The sequence below is a fragment of the Syngnathus floridae genome, chromosome 5 (genome assembly GCF_059516105.1).
Source record: "Syngnathus floridae isolate MCC-2025c chromosome 5, RoL_Sflo_1.0, whole genome shotgun sequence".
Taxonomy (NCBI): Eukaryota; Metazoa; Chordata; class Actinopteri; order Syngnathiformes; family Syngnathidae; genus Syngnathus; species Syngnathus floridae.
In genome coordinates, this window is record NC_142417.1 from 18920331 (window position 1) to 18936375 (window position 16045).

The window sequence follows — 16045 nt, forward strand, 5'->3', positions numbered from 1 at the left end:
TTACGGAAGTGTGGGTGTGGATTTGCAGTGTGTGCGTGCGTGGATTGTATATATAAGACTCACGCCCTATGAACCGTTGCGCCCTATGTGTGTTAAACACAGTCATGGCACACGACTGAGACTGCGCCTTTTATTACAGTGCGTCGTTTGAACATGAAAATACGGTACATGAGTAGTAGATAGCATTAGGTCTACTGTATCGTTGGTTTGTAAGGTACGCCTCCTTGCTGAGTTGGAGCTCTGATGTCAGGAAGATGGTTGATTAAATTTCGGAGAGATACAAATTCTCACATTTCTGGTAGAATTTGCTATATACCGTAAATTCCGGATTATAAATCGCGTTTTTTTTCATAGTTTGGGTGGGGGGGCGACTTATACTCAGGAGCGACTGTTATTTTTAGTGTAGTTGATCACTTCACATGCTTTTATATCTTTACCTTGAACACATTCAAAACATAAAAAATAGAGAAAACATCAAATAAAGCAATTAACACTTTAAAGCACCATATCCAAGTCCACTGTCTGCTTTATGTACACTTGCGCCATTTTTGCTCCTCTTATATTTATTATTATTTATTATTATTTGTTTATTTATCATTTATTCAACACTCTTATTTATTCATTGTTTGTGCCTTCTTGGTTTTTTTGTGTTGCTTGTATGCATATGTGTACTATCTCACCGAGGGATAGTGGGAACGTAATTTCAATCTCTTTGTGTGTCTTGGTATATGAAAAAAAAAAATCGACAATAAAGCAGACTTTGACTTTGATAAAACAACCAAATAAACAAAACAAAAAACTACATCTGAAAAAAATTATATTTTCAGACAAAACTGGATGAGGGCGCTCTAAATTTCACCGTTGGCCGTGACTCATCAACTGGGTGGGCTTAAGAAAAATGGCACCAAAAAGAAACTCATTTTGCAGGTTACAAACTTCAAGTTGTAAAATATGCAGCTGAAAACAGTAATCGAGCAGCAGAAAGAAAGTTTGGAGAACCGTGATGTACCAATGGATTACTATTTCAAGTGACGTCAGTGGCGCGGCGCGGCGCGGCGGTTGTTTACATAAAGGACAAACGTACCCACGTAAGGACGACCGGCATCATTAGCGTTGATCATTTCTAAGTGACACGGAGAACAAAGAGTTTGAAGGAATTAAGGATTTGGAGTGACATAGAAGGTTTGAAAAACTATTATGGCTTTTACACATGCCCGGTCCTACTCTACTGAGTCGGGGGCCGGCGCTCGGCCGAGTGGATGTCCGCGAACGGTGCATGGGGCTCGGACATGGCCATTACGCACGCCCGGTCCTATGCCATGGAGCTCTCGTGTCTGGAAGTCCACGCCGCCACACGCTTGGAAGTTTGTTTTGTTTAATAAAGAGCCGTTTACCAAACCCACGTCTATCCTTGTACTTTGTTAACCCTACAATATAGTTATATACTAGATCTGTGGAATAAAGACAAGGCTGACGTCAGGGCGCACGCGCGGCGATGTTGACAAAGGACGAGGAATTTGATCGATGGATTTAATGGATTTAAAGTGCCCGGATGGTTTGATCATATTATTGGCTTATATTATAGTTATTTGAAATATAGTTTATCTATCGTTATATGAGCCTGTGGAATATTTCTAAGTGCAAGCGCCCTCAGCCGTGCGCACCCATTGTTGACAAAAAACGATCGATGTATTTAATGAATTGGAGTGACACCGATGGTTTTATAAACATGTTATTCATGTAATAGTTGTCCTTACGTCAGGCCCGTTCTCAGCTCTTTGTTTGTGTTTGTCACGTTAGCATACCTATCGTTTAGCCTGTTGTTGCTATTTAATGAATTGGAGTGACACCGATGGTTTTATAAACATGTTATTCATGTAATAGTTGTCCTTAATCACTCTATATGTTACGTCAGGCCCGTTCTCAGCTCTTTGTTTGTGTTTGTCACGTTAGCATACCTATGGTTTAGCCTGTTGTTGCTATTTAATGAATTGGAGTGACACCCATGGTTTTATAAACATGTTATTCATGTAATAGTTGTCCTTAATCACTCTATATGTTACGTCAGACCCGTTCTCAGCTCTTTGTGTTTGTTAAGTTAGCATACCTATCGTTTAGCCTGTTGTTATGGTTAAGCCTGTTGTTGCTCGTTCATGACTGTTTTAGGTCTGGGATTTTGTCGAATAAATTGCCCCCCAAAATGCGACTTATACTCCGGAGCGACTTATATGTTTTTTTTCACTTTTTGGGGCATTTTATGGCTGGTGCGACTTATACTCCGGAGCGACTTATAGTCTGGAAAATACGGTATATATATACACATTAGCCATTGCAGCACAACATGCGCTTTAGGCTACAGTCCATGGCTGTTCCAATGGAAGGCGAACATTAGTCCTCTGTAGTGTTTTTTTGTTGCCTTAAGTGCAGGGGACAAATCGTGGCTCTAATGAAACTCTGGGGGACCCCACCATCCCCAGTGCCATTTGCACCTATGAACACAGCAGTCTTGTTCTTTTATTCAACTTTAAATAGGTTTTACCACCCTCTAACATTGATATTATATTGATTGAACTACCACGCAAAATGTACTTACTATATAGGGAAATGCACCAACAGAAATGGTTAGCCTGCGTTTGGTCTGATTGCAGCATTAGAACGCTAAATTTCAGAATGACTCTCATACAGAAACCTACTTTGAAATGTCGCAGCCAACAGAGCTCTTCTCCGTCTGTGTAATTTCACAATAGATATGCAGCCAATTCAGGGACCCAACTATTTATGTGCAAGCAATTAGAATGAAAATTTCTGGTAATATGTCACATAATTGTCAGTTTCTAAAGCTAGGGTAAAAACAGGCAACTTACGAATATAGCCTCTGCACAGAAATTGTTAGGGTTGATAGATTAGTTTGATCCCATGCTTATGTTGTAATGTAACCTGTAATAATTAACCTAGCTTGTCCTGTCTTAACAAAAGTAGTAGAACAGAGTGCTAAGATCTTTTGAACTGATTGACCAGCTGCAGAGGAAGCATTCAAAGTTGTTCTGTTTACACAACGTCGTAAAAGACCCCCTGTTATGCTTTGACCGGCAGGCCAGGGGCTTCAACCCCATCCTGTCCACTCTCACCCCCACCCTGTTTCTCTCAGTAAAAATGTTCTTGCAAGAGGCCTGAGTCAGACCTCATTCGATCATCGCTGTACGCACAGCGACGAATAACTCTCCATTTGCAAGTGCTTAAAAGGGGCATACTGTCTCCCATGTGGTTCTTGCAAAAAATAAGTTAGAGTGAGCACCACTCTAACAGAAATACTACCTTATTTTGCCAACTTTAGCAAATGGCAGGCCGAAGTCCCTGTCAGACATCGTAATGGTAAGGTAATTGATGTGGAGCTGTTGAGTATTATTTAGCACGTTTTCTTATTTTCTTCTCAGATCAAGATTATGCAACCACTTTGTATTGGTCAATCCCATAAAATTCCATAAATACTTTAGGGACTGTACTGTGACAAAATGTGGAAAATTTTGTGGTACGACTACCTTTGAAAACCACTGTAGAGTCTTTGTGTTGGGGGAGTCAAAAATAACTAAACCAGTGGCTTTGTAGGGAAGCAAAATAAGAAAATTGTTCTCTTACTTTAACATAGTATTCAATCTTTATGAGGTCACAGCCAACAAGGGATGACTGCGGAAGAGGAGGAACAATGATCTGCTCCTTCCACTCTATCTCCTTGCCAGCCTTAACTTGTCCCCCCTCCAACTCTGCAATGACCCTCACGTCATGGGTGGTTTTTTTTGTCTGATAGGTCACTCTCTGAAACAAAAGGACATAGCGATTTACAAACTTAACTTACTGAATAAGAGTCACTTCAAACCATCATGTTTTAATCTATCACATTACTGAAACTTTAAGTTCCTTATTGAAAGTGAATGAATGAATGAATGAGTGAATGAATGAATGAATGAATGAATGAATGAATGAATGAATGAATGAATGAATGAATGAATGAATGAATGAAAATGTATTTATTCACACCATCGTTAGTATTTTTTTCATATACATATAACATGACATTTTAATAGCATGAGGAAAAGGGTCCCCGATTGAAGCTAAGCTTATATACCGGAGCCCAGACGGACGGACGGACTGACAGACAGACAGACAGACACTCAATATACACACATACACACTCTCAACCCAGCTAACTATGGAAATGTGGATTTAATTATAGGTTTGTAAAAGAAAGCTAAAAAGATGTTTTTTTTTAAATTAGAGGTAGATGGCATGACCTTTAAGGCTTCATCCATTTTGTTCCAAATCTGAGGTCCCATACAAGCAACACTCATACTGGTGCGCACACATCTGCAGTATTTCCCTGGGATGTGTGTTTTAACTCACGTCTGATGGGAATGCTGGGCTCTAGTGATGGATGGGCTCTGCATAGTATGTGGTTTCTCTTGTTCACAACTTGAAACATAACATTATGAAATTCATTTAGCTCAGGTCAAGGTAAAGACCCAATGATTGTCACACACACATCTGGGTGTGGTGAAATTTGTCTCTGCATTTAAACCATCCCCAAAGGGAGCAATGAGCAGCAGCGGTGCCGCACCCGGGAATCATTTGGTGATCTAACCCCCCAATTCCAACCCTTAATGCTGAGTGCCAAGCAGGGAGGCAATGGGTCCCATTTTTACAGTCATTGGTATGACCCGGCCGGGGTTTGAACCCACAACCTTCCAGTCTCAGGGCGGACACTCTATCACGAGGCCACTGAGCTGGTAGTCTTAGTAACTCAAAATGGCGTAAGAGAGGGAGGGCTGGAGAATTAAACAGAGCCCTAATGACTTTCTTTTGTCGAGATTGAAGTTTATTAAGGTGAAGAGAGAAGGTGTTGCCCCATATGACATTGCAATAGTTAAGATGAGGTTCAAATAGAATTTTGTATAAAATACGGAGTACTGACTGAGGGAGGAAATGTCTGACTTTGTAAAATAAACCAACATATTTTGATCATTTAGATACAAGGTGATCTATGTAACATTTAAAGTTGAGTGAGTCATCTATGAAGACCCACAGGAATTTTGTGGCATGGACTCTTTTTATTTCTTCCCCACTAATGACAATTTGGCAGCGATCTATGATTTTAATCTGTTTATTTGAATTAAAAATCATGTAATTGGTTTTACTAATATTTAAAGTCAATTTATTGCATCTGAACCAATCATAGACTTTAATTAGTTCTGTATTTACAGAATCTTGTAAGATTTCTAAACTTTCGTGTGATGCAAATGAGTTAGCGTCATCAGCAAATATAATTTTATGAAAGATTGTGGAGGAGTTTACAAAATCATTTATGTATAAAATAAATACTTTTGGCCCCAAAATAGATCCCTGGGGGAGCCCACAGGTTGTAGGATTGCAAGAGGATTAATTGTCATTTACATGGACATATTGTTCTCTCTATTGTCCAACTTTTAAACCAGTGCGACACCTCTTATACCATAATGTTGTAATTTGTGTAATAAAATGTCAAAATTAATGGTATCAAAAGCCTTTGATAGGTCCAAGAAGATACCAATGCCACATTTCCCCTCCTCAATGCAGTGTCACGAGTGGGCGCCGCCGGCCGTACCCCTCTATCACCCTGATCACCGGCACCTGGCGCTCATCAGGAGGGCTATATTAGCGCGACCAGCGCAACTCCAGCTTGTCTCGTCATGTCCTTGTCCGCATCGATCTTAGAAAGCTTGACTCCCCGTTTTCTGGTGATTCGGTCCTTGTCTTGTCAGTCTTGTCCCGCTTTTGCAGCAGCAGTCGCCCGCTCCAGAAGCGTCCTGTCATCCAGCCACCCACGCCCAGCAAATACAGCCTCGCCCGTCCACCGCTCAAAGACTCCATCGATCCCCTTCCCTTTCACAATAAAGTCTTGTCGCTCTGCACATGGCTGTACTGTCCAATCCTTATAGTACAAGTCGACCATCACCATGCAGCCAGCAAGTGATCAGACAGCATTGTTCTGACTGGAGCAAGCGGAGACTGCCGTCAGCAGCCTGTCGGCAGATCTCCGCACCCTGATTTTTATTGGCCAATAACGGCAACAGCAAATAGAGCAGCAACGGCAAGAAATGTCGCAGATCCTGGGCAGCCTCCAAGAGCTGTCATTCCATAATTCACCCATAGACGCTGCCTCGGTTGCACCGGCGCCCATCTCCACTCCTACGTCCCGCCCAGTCCCAGAAGCCAGACAACTCGATGTACCGGGGCCCCGCCTGGGTGACCTCGAGAAGTTCAGCGGTGATCCCAAGTATGTCCGGGCTTTCGTGACGGACTGCCGCATCATGTTCGGTCTTCAGCCAGTCACCTTTGCTTCCGAACCAGCCAAGGTGGGGTTCACTTTGAGCCACCTCACGGGTGAGGCACGTCTGTGGGGCCTGGCCGAGTATGAAAGAGGGTCCTCTGCATGTGACACGCTGCCTTCGTGGAGGAACTACTTCGGCTGTTTGATCTGGGCTCTGTCACTGAGGATGCAGCCGAGGAGCTGGCGATGCTGCGCCAGGGTCGTTGCTTGGTGGCTGAATACACCCTAAAGTTCCAGACATTGGCAGGAAGCAGTCATTGGAACATCCCGGCCCTGGTAAGCACCTTCCTCCATGGGCTCGCGGACTGTATGAAGGACGGGATGGTGGCATACGATTGCCGTCGAACCCTGGAGGAGGCGATGGACCTCGCAGCCCGAATAGATCGGCGGATCTGAACACGGCGGCGCGAGTGTGAGCAGAGAGCATCGTGAGAAACACGCCGCCATTTCCCCTCATCAGGGTCAGAGCCACCAACCACACCACCAGCTGAGCCAAAGGAGCTGGGGCGGGTCCACCTTCCCGCGGAGGAACGCATTCGACGCCTCACACTGGGCTTATGCTCATATTGTGGCAAGGAGGGTCATCGGGTTATTCAATGTCTGTTAAAAGACCAAGGGCTCACGCAGCGACAGGGAATCCGTGTGAGTTCGATGGGCGCTCACTCTCCCGGAGCCAGCACGTTCACGCTACGGGCTCACCTTCGGATCGCTGTGGGTGACAGAGACGCGACAGCCTTGGTGGATTCCGGAGCGGAGGGCAACATTATGGACCTGGGGCTGGCTCGTCAATGGGGAGTGAAACTCCTCCCTCTGAGCCCTTCCATCCCTGCCCATGCCATTGATGGTCGGCTGATAGGCGAAGTTACTTCCATCACGGAGCCGGTCGGGTTGCGGATTTCCGGTAACCACCATGAAACCATTAAGTTCTTTCTTCTGCCACTCTCAGGACAGTGGCTCATTCTGGAGCATCCCTGGTTGCGCCAGCACAACCCCGTGCTGGACTGGGAGGAGAGAATTGTACGGCAGTGGAGCGATCGCTGCCACCGTCTTTGCCTGAAGGCAGCCACTAGCGCGTCCGGAGAGTCGCCGCCCAGTCCCCATCCCGACCTTTCCAAGGTACCGGCTCGTTACCATGAACTCACAGGCGACTACGCTTCCTCCTCACCGCTCTTATGATTGCGCCATTGACTTGCTACCCGGTACCTCTCCTCCCAAGGGCCGCGTATATTCCCGGTCCGCGCTGGAACGGAAGACCATGGAGGAGTACATCCGGGACTCCCTGGCGGCAGGGATCATCCGACCCTCCTCATCGCCTGCAGGAGCGGGATTTTTCTTTGTCGGGAAGAAGGATGGTACGCTCCGCCCGTGCATAGACTACCGGGGGCTAAATGACATCACGGTTAAGAACCGCTACCCGCTGCCTCTCCTCTCGTCCGCCTTTGAGAGTCTCCAGGGCGCAACCATTTTTACCAAGTTGGATCTCCGTAACGCATACCACCTGGTACGCACGAGTATTTGGTGGTCCCACTCGGACTTCCAGGCCCTCATCAATGACGTGCTAAGGGACATGCTCAATCAGTTCATATTTGTATACTTGGATGACATTCTCATTTTCTCCCGTTCGCTTCCCAAACAGATCCAGCATGTCAGGGCAGTGCTGCGACGCCTCCTCGAGAACTCCCTGTTTGTGAAGGCGGAGAAGTGCGAGTTCCACGCCCCCTCGGTCAAATTCCTCAGCTATGTGATTAGAGCGGGATCCATCTCGATGGATCCCGAGAAGGTGAGGGCGGTCACATCATGGCCCATGCCAGAGACCTGCAAAAGACTGCAGCAATTTTTGGGCTTCGCAATTTTTTATCGCCGCTTCATCCGCGGATACAGCACAGTGGTTGCTCCACTGCTCTCACCAGCCCCGCCTCTTTGTACAAATGAACGGAGCCAGCGGACTAGCCTTCGTAGAGCTGAAGAGGCGCTTTACAACTGCCCCGATCCTTTGGGTGCCTGATCCCATGAGACAATTTGTGGTCGAGGTCCGACGCCTCGAACGTGGGCGTCGGAGGGGTGCTGTCCCAGCACTGCAGCCAAGCAATCGTCTCCATCCGTGCGCTTTCATCTCACGCCGCTTGTCATCCGCAGAACGTAATGACGACATCGGCAACCGGGAACTCCTCGCTGTCAAGCTGGCTTTGGAGGAGTGGAGACATTGGCTAGAGCAGGGGTCTCAAACCCGTGGCCCTCAGGACAATGTTTTGTGGCCCCCTGCCTGAAATCAAATCTTTGTGTTAGTGCGGCCTGCGCATTGTTTCTCACATGCATCTGGGGGTTTTATATTTTTTTTAACACCTGTGGGCTCCTGTAGCTCAGGCTCGTGACAACAGCGCGAATTAGCAATTGGTCACTTTAACATGTTTGGATGAACAAGTGGAGGGAAAATATATCTTGTCACCTAGTGCTATACGGTTTTTGTCAGCCCCAGTCATGTCTTTTTCAAAACCTGCTGTGAAGAGAAAAATTGGCGATGAGCACAGACAATTTCAGGAGAAGTGGGAGACGGAATATTTTTTGGTTGAGCACAGGGGCATCCCAACGTGTCTAATATGCATGGATAAAGTTGCGGTGCACAAGGAGTATAACATCAGACGTCATTACTCAACTAAACATGCTGAGGAGTATGGAAAATACCTGGGAGATGAGCGAGAGGACCGGGTCGCCAAACTTAAAACATGTCTACTGAGGCAACAAGACTTTTTCAAAAAAAGCAAGCAAAGAGAGTGAAGCGGCTATCAAAGCTAGCTACGTGGTGAGTGAGATGATTGCTAAAGCTGGGAAGCCATTCAAAGACAGCATGTTCATCAAACAGTGCATGTTACAGGCTGCAAGTATAGTCTGCCTGGAAAAAAAGGCTCAGTTTAGTAACATCAGCTTTTCAGCCGACACAGTGGCAGAGCGCATTTCTGACATGTCAGGCAACATTTATGATCAACTGCGTGAGAAAGCTAAACATTTCCATTCATACTCACTTGCTCTTGATGAGAGCACAGATGTCACTAACATGGCGCAGCTCGCAATATATATGTCCGTGGCTTTGATAACAATTTTGAAGTTACGGAGGAGTTGCTCTCAGTGATTGCAATGCATGGCCAGACCACTGCCCAGGAGATATTCCGCCAGCTGTGTGATTCCATTGAGGATGCCGGCTTACAATGGAAGCGTTTGGCTGGAATAACTACCGACGGAGCGCCGTCAATGACAGGGAGGAAAAATGGACTTGTGGCGCTTGTTCAAAGGAAACTGGAAGCGGAGGGTGTGGAAGATGCCATTGCTCTGCACTGCATTATCCACCAGCAGGCCCTTTGCAGCAAGATCATGAGGTTTGACAATGTGATGTCTGACGTTGTGAAAATCATCAACAGATCCAGGGCTTTAAAGCATCGGCAGTTCCGCGACTTTTTGGCGGAAATAGAGTCAGAATACGAGGACGTGCTCTACTTCAGCGAGGTACGTTGGCTCAGAAGGGGGAAGGTCTTGAAGAGGTTTTTTTGAGTTAAAAGCAGAAGTGAAAGCCTTCATGGATAAGGATGGGATGACTGTTCCTGTGCTAAATGATCCTAAATGTCTAATGGACTTAGTTTTTCTTGTTGACGTCACACAGGAACTGAATGTACTGAACAAGACGTTACAAGGTCAGGACCAGCTTGTCAGTGCTGCATATGACAATGTCAGAGTATTCTCTAAAAAACTTGTGTTATGGAAAGCCCAGCTTTTCCAGACAAACCTCTGCCATTTCCCAGCATGCAAGGCACTCATGAATTCAGGCACAACATTCAGTGGTGAGAAGTATGCTGATACCATTGGAAAGCTACAGGAAGAATTTGATCAGAGGTTTGCAGACTTCAAGACACACAGAGCCACTTTTCAGATTTTTGCTGACCCCTTCTCCTTTGATATGGAGGATGCCCCCTCTGTCCTGCAGATGGAGCTAATTGACCTGCAGTGCAATACTGACCTCAAAGCCAAGTTCAGGGAGGTGAGTGGAAAAACAGTGGAGCTTGGACAATATTTGAGAAAACTGCCCCCCACCTTCCCTAAGCTTTCCAGAATGTTCAAGCGGACCATGTGCCTTTTTGGCAGCACCTATCTGTGTGAAAGGCTCTTCTCCACAATGACCTTCAATAAGTCAAAGTTCAGGTCCAGACTTAATGATGAGCACCTTAAAGCCATACTGAGGGTCTCAGTTGCCTCCTCCCTCAAGCCAAATGTAGCTCAGCTGTGTGAGAGGAAGCGCTGCCAAGTCTCTGGCAGCAAGGATTAGGAGGAAGTAAATGAAGCCTATGTTCTGAAGAACTGTTCATGTTCTGCATGTTCTGCATGTTCTGACTTGTTAAGATTGAGAAAATTGGTTCAGTTGACCTATTGTTTTGAATACTTAAAGCCTTTTTTTTGGTGGAATATTTGATGCGGCCCAGCCTCACCCAGACTCTACCTCCAGCGGCCCCTAGGTAAATTGAGTTTGAGACCCCTGGGCTAGAGGGCACCGCCTCGCCGTTCAATGTTTGAACAGACCACCGCAACTTGGAGTACCTGCGATCGGCTACGAGGCTGAATGCCAGGCAAGCCCGGTGGGCTCTGTTTTTTGATGGTTCTAAATTCTTATTCTCCTACAGGCTGGCTTCCCGCAACGCCAAGGCAGACGCCCTGTCTCGCGTGTTCCCTAGTGGGAAGGAGGAGCGGGGGCCGGTCCCCACCATCCTTCCGAGCTCCGTTCGAGTCGCGGCCCTGTCATGGGAGATTGAGCGCCAGTTGGAGGCCGCTTCGCGCAATCAACCCGGGCCCAGCAATTGCCCAGAAGGTCGCCTGTTCTTTCCGGAAAACCTGTGGGCGCCTGTCCTGCAGTGGGTGCACGACTCGCGTCTGGCCTGTCATCCCAGGGCTGCCCGCACGAGATATGTGGTAGCCCAGCGGTTCTGGTGGCGCACCTGGAGAGAGGATGACCGCGAATACGTTCGGGCCTGTCTCATCTGTAACCGCTGCAAGGCGTCAAATCGTACTTCGGCCAGATTACTCCAACCGTTGCCCGTTACCCGGCGCCCCTGGTCCCACTTGTCGATTGACTTTGTCACGGGCCTTCCGCCCTCGGAGGGGCACACAGTGGTTCTTACAGTTGAGGACCGCTTTAGTAAGATGACCCATTTTATTCCCCTGCCTAAGCTTCCGTCGGCGAAGCAAACGGCGTCCATTATGCCGTGGGAGATCTTTCGTCACCACAGTCTCCCGCGGGATATCGTGTCAGACCGAGGCCCACAATTCGCAAGTCAAGTCAAGTCAAATTTATTTGTATAGCCCTTAAACTGTCTCAAAGGGCTTCACATAGACAAAAATTGACAATTATTCTCAAAGCATCCCCTGATCTTATGCTCCCAAAAGGGCAAGGAAAAACTCAAAAAAACCCTGACAGGGGAAAATGAGAAACCTTGAGAAGGGACCACAGATGGAAGGATCCCCCTTTCAGGATCACCAGGTTGTAATGGATGCAGAGAGGGCACAAGTGATACATAATATGAAAATCAATGAAAAAATGGATGTCGGAGGTGCCCTCGATTGTCCTGGCAGTGTCTTCAAGGAGGTTGAGCTGCAGTTTCCTCATCTTGGATTGGTCCCCAAGAATCCAGCTAGCCGCGATCAGCTTTTGCGCCACCTAACCCCCTCCCCAGCCAGGGAGGGGGTGGGCAGAGAGAACAAGACAAACTCGAATCGCCCACTACAAGTTAGTTGAAGGCCATCTCGTAGAAATGTGTCCTTAAACGTGTCTTAAATGTTTCTACTGAGGTAGTAATTCTAATATCCATTGGTAGGGCATTCCAAAGCTCTGGAGCCCGAATAGAGAATGCTCTAGAACCTGCAGACATTTTCTTGGCCCTCGGTGTAACTAGAAGACTAGCGTTTTGCGAACGAAGGTTACGAGACGGAACATAAGGAACGACTAGGTCGACGAGATATGAAGGCACTAAGCCATGCAGTGATTTATAGGTTAGTAGAAGAACCTTGAAGTCACATCTTAAATGGACCGGGAGCCAATGTAAGTTGGCTAATATTGGGGTAATGTGATCAAATTTTCTTGTCCGTGAGAGCAACCTCGCAGCAGCATTTTGTACTAACTGTAGACTTTTGATGAGGGACTTAGGAAGACCAGAGAATAATACATTACAGTAGTCCAGGCGCGACGTGACGAACGCATGTATAATAGTTTCCGCATCCCCGGTCGAGAGGATCGGACGAATCTTAGCAATATTACGAAGGTGAAAAAACGCAATCCTGGTTATATTCTTAATGTGTTTTTGAAAGGAAAGCGTTTGGTCAAATATTACGCCGAGATTAGTTACCGTATCACTCTGAGTGATAGTACGGTTATCTATAGTTATAGTGGTTTTCTTAAATAAGTGTTGATAACGAGTAGGACCAATTATCAACATCTCAGTTTTATCTGGGTTAAGACGAAGGAAGTTGAGAGACATCCATTGCTTGATCTCCGCAAGGCACGCCTCGAGATTACAACGGTCCCGCGGATCTATCATCGATAACGGCATATATAATTGGGTGTCATCCGCGTAGCATTGAAAACTAATATTATATTTACGTATTATGTCCCCAAGCGGAATCATATAAATATTAAATAAAATCGGTCCGAGTACCGATCCCTGTGGGACACCACACATAACATTATAGAGCTCAGAGGACGCATTGCCATGGACCACTCGGTGCGTCCTGTCTGATAGATAGGAATAGAACCAGCTTAGTGCTGACCCTGAGATACCAACACAACTTTTAAGACGCCCTAATAAAATATCGCAGTCTACAGTGTCAAAGGCAGCACTAAGATCGAGTAGTAACAATACAGACGACGTATTTGAATCCATAGCTATGCGGGGATCATTAGTTACTTTAGCAAGTGCTGTCTCTGTGGAATGATTAGCTCTAAAACCTGACTGAAAAGAGTCATATTGATTATTAGCGACCATGTAATCAATAAGCTGCTGCGCTACTACTTTTTCAAGAAGTTTTGCTATGAATGGGAGGTTTGAAACTGGCCTATAATTACTGAGACAGTCCGGGTCAGGATTTGCTCGCTTAAGTAACGGTTTAATAATAGCAGTTTTAAAGGCTGTTGGCACTATCCCAGAGGAAACAGACAGATTGATTATATTTAAGACGGACGGTCCTAAAATTGGAAATAATCCTTTAAGTAGTTTGGCTGGAAGCCGGTCGAGTAAACATGTTTGTTTAGCTGCACTAACCAATTGTGTAAGCATTTCAAGGGACACGCTTTTAAAATTTGAGAGGGTTATTGCATGATCCCCAGCGCTAGTAACCGGCGGAGCGATTGGAATGGTATTCTTGATCTCGTCCCTAATGGACTCAATCTTTTGAGCAAAAATTTCATAAACTCGTCAGCTGAGTGGAAGGAGCTATCGGGGTCGGCTGGCGTAGCTTTGCCACTGTATCAAATAGGTATTTAGGATTGGTTTTATTGAGATTAATGACTTGCGAAAAATAACGAGTTTTTGCTAAGATAAGCGCATCTTTATATTTCAGGAGGCTGTCCTTCCATGCCTGATGGAAAACCTCAAGTTTGGTTAAACGCCATCTGCGCTCATGCTTTCTACATAATTGCTTAAGCCTTCTGGACAGAATTCTGCCGGCTCCTCTGCGCCACAGCCAGCCTCTCCTTGGAGTTTCACCCGCAGTCCAACGGGCAAGCAGAGCACCTTAACCAGGAGCTAGGTAAGTCCCTCTGATGCATGGCCGCTGGAGATCAGCACGGGTGGGCCAAACAGCTCCCCTGGGTGGAGTATGCGCATAATACCCTTCCAGTGCATCTTTGAATACTAGCCGCCCCTGTTCGCCCACCAGGAGCGTAGTGCTGCGTGCCCGTCCGCCCTGGGCTGTGTCCGCCGCTGTCACCGGGCCTGGGCAAGAGCCCGGGTCTCTCTCTCCGCCGCGTGGGACAGCGCATGTGGCTCTCGATACAGGACTTGCCATTACGCTAGGGATCCCGCAAGCTGGCTCCCCGCTTTGTTGGTCCATTCCCTATACGTAGGGTGATCATCCGCTTGTGCCTCCCAGGTTCCATGAGAGTCCATCCCACATTCCACGTCTCTCGTGTGAAGCTCGTGTTTGAGAGTCCGCTGGTCTCGGTGTCTGCTGCGCCGCCACCCAGGCTCGTCAAGGGGGAGCCGGTCTACGCTGTCCGTTCCTTGCTCCGGTCGCGCCACCGCGGCCGGGGTTTCCAATACCTCGTGGACTGAGAGGGTTACGACGACGCACACCGCTCCTGGTTGATGAGCCGCTGGATCCTCAGCCCGTCACTCATCACGGAGTTTCACCGATGGCAACCGGACCAGCCAAGCCCTTGGTGGGTGCGTCCGAGATGGACGGAGTCCTGATCCCTCCCGCCCGCCCGTTCCGGTGGGTTGGGGGGGTGTTCTGCTGTCTCCTGGGGATGTCGGGGGCCGTCCCTTGGGGGGGGGGGGGGTTATGTCACGAGTGGGCGCCGCCGGGCACTTGGCCACGCCCCTCTATCACCCTGATCACCAGTACCTGGGGCTGGCTCATCAGGAGGGCTATATTAGCGCGTCCTGCGCAACTCCAGTTGTCAGCTTGTCTCGTCATGTCCTTGTCCGCATCAATCTTAGAAAGATTGACTCCCCATTTCCTGGTGATTCAGTCCTTGTCTTGTCAGTCCTGTCCCGCTTTTGCAGGAACAGTCGCCCGCTCCAGAAGCGTCCCGTCATCCAGCCACCAACGCCCAGCGAATACAGCCTCGCCCGTCCACCGCTCCAAGACTCCATCGATCCTCTTCCTTCACAATAAAGTCTGGTCGCTCTGCACATGGCTGAACCTTACATGCAGTCATTTTTTTTTTTTTTGGACAAGATCAATCATTGGCATAAATGTCGTACTCTTTTTTTTCTAAAACCACACTGGAAAGGAACAAGAATATTCAGCATGTCAAGGTAGCCACATAGTCTATTGTACACAACCTTCTCCATCACTTTAGAAAGAACTGGTAAAATAGAAATTGGTCGGTAGTTACTCAGGTCATTTTTGTCTCCTGCTTTAAAAATTGGGATGACCTTGGATATTTTTAACTTCCTGGGTACAGTCCCAGTAAGTAGGGAAAGATAAATACAATGGGCCAAAGGCTCTACAATAATGTGCGCAACAAAATGTGAGCTCTTTAAGTTAGAAATGATCTTAAAAGGTTCAGTACCATCAGCAGGTGCCATGTAAAAGGAATGAGCATAATTACCAGTGAGAAACTGTTTAAAAGATAATCCGTGTGGTTGTTTGATTTGCTTACTGAGGTTTAGACCTATTGAGGTAAAGTAGTCATTTTAATTTTGTGCTAGAATGGCAGTGGTGTCATCAATATCAGGGAACGTAGTCTCCTCTTTAAGACTTAATTTAGCACATTCCAGGTCTCCTTGCAGTCCCCCTTCGATGCCTGTAAGAGCTGTGTGTCGTGTTGTCTTTTGCTTTTTCTTATAAGTGCAAGTTTATCTTTATAAGATATATATTTGTCGTTATTAAGGCTAGAAAGATTTTTCGTGTATACTTTGTTCAGATTATTTTTACGTTTGATAGATTTTAGGATTCCCTTTGTTATCCAGGGGCTCTAGAGCAGGG

General features: G+C 46.7%; 1 protein-coding gene across 3 annotated transcripts in view; it reads right to left on the minus strand.

Moving 5' to 3' along the window:
* arrdc1a (arrestin domain containing 1a) overlaps positions 1-16045 on the minus strand; it is a 46595-nt gene that overhangs the window by 12957 nt on the left and 17593 nt on the right. For 2 of the 3 annotated variants that reach the window (XM_088375081.1, XM_088375082.1), the window contains exon 6: positions 3637-3813. The exons of the other annotated variant lie outside the window; for it this stretch is intronic. In XM_088375081.1, coding sequence (XP_088231207.1) covers positions 3637-3813 — 177 coding nt within the window. The remainder of the gene's footprint in view (positions 1-3636; positions 3814-16045) is intronic. 3 annotated transcript variants of the gene reach the window in all.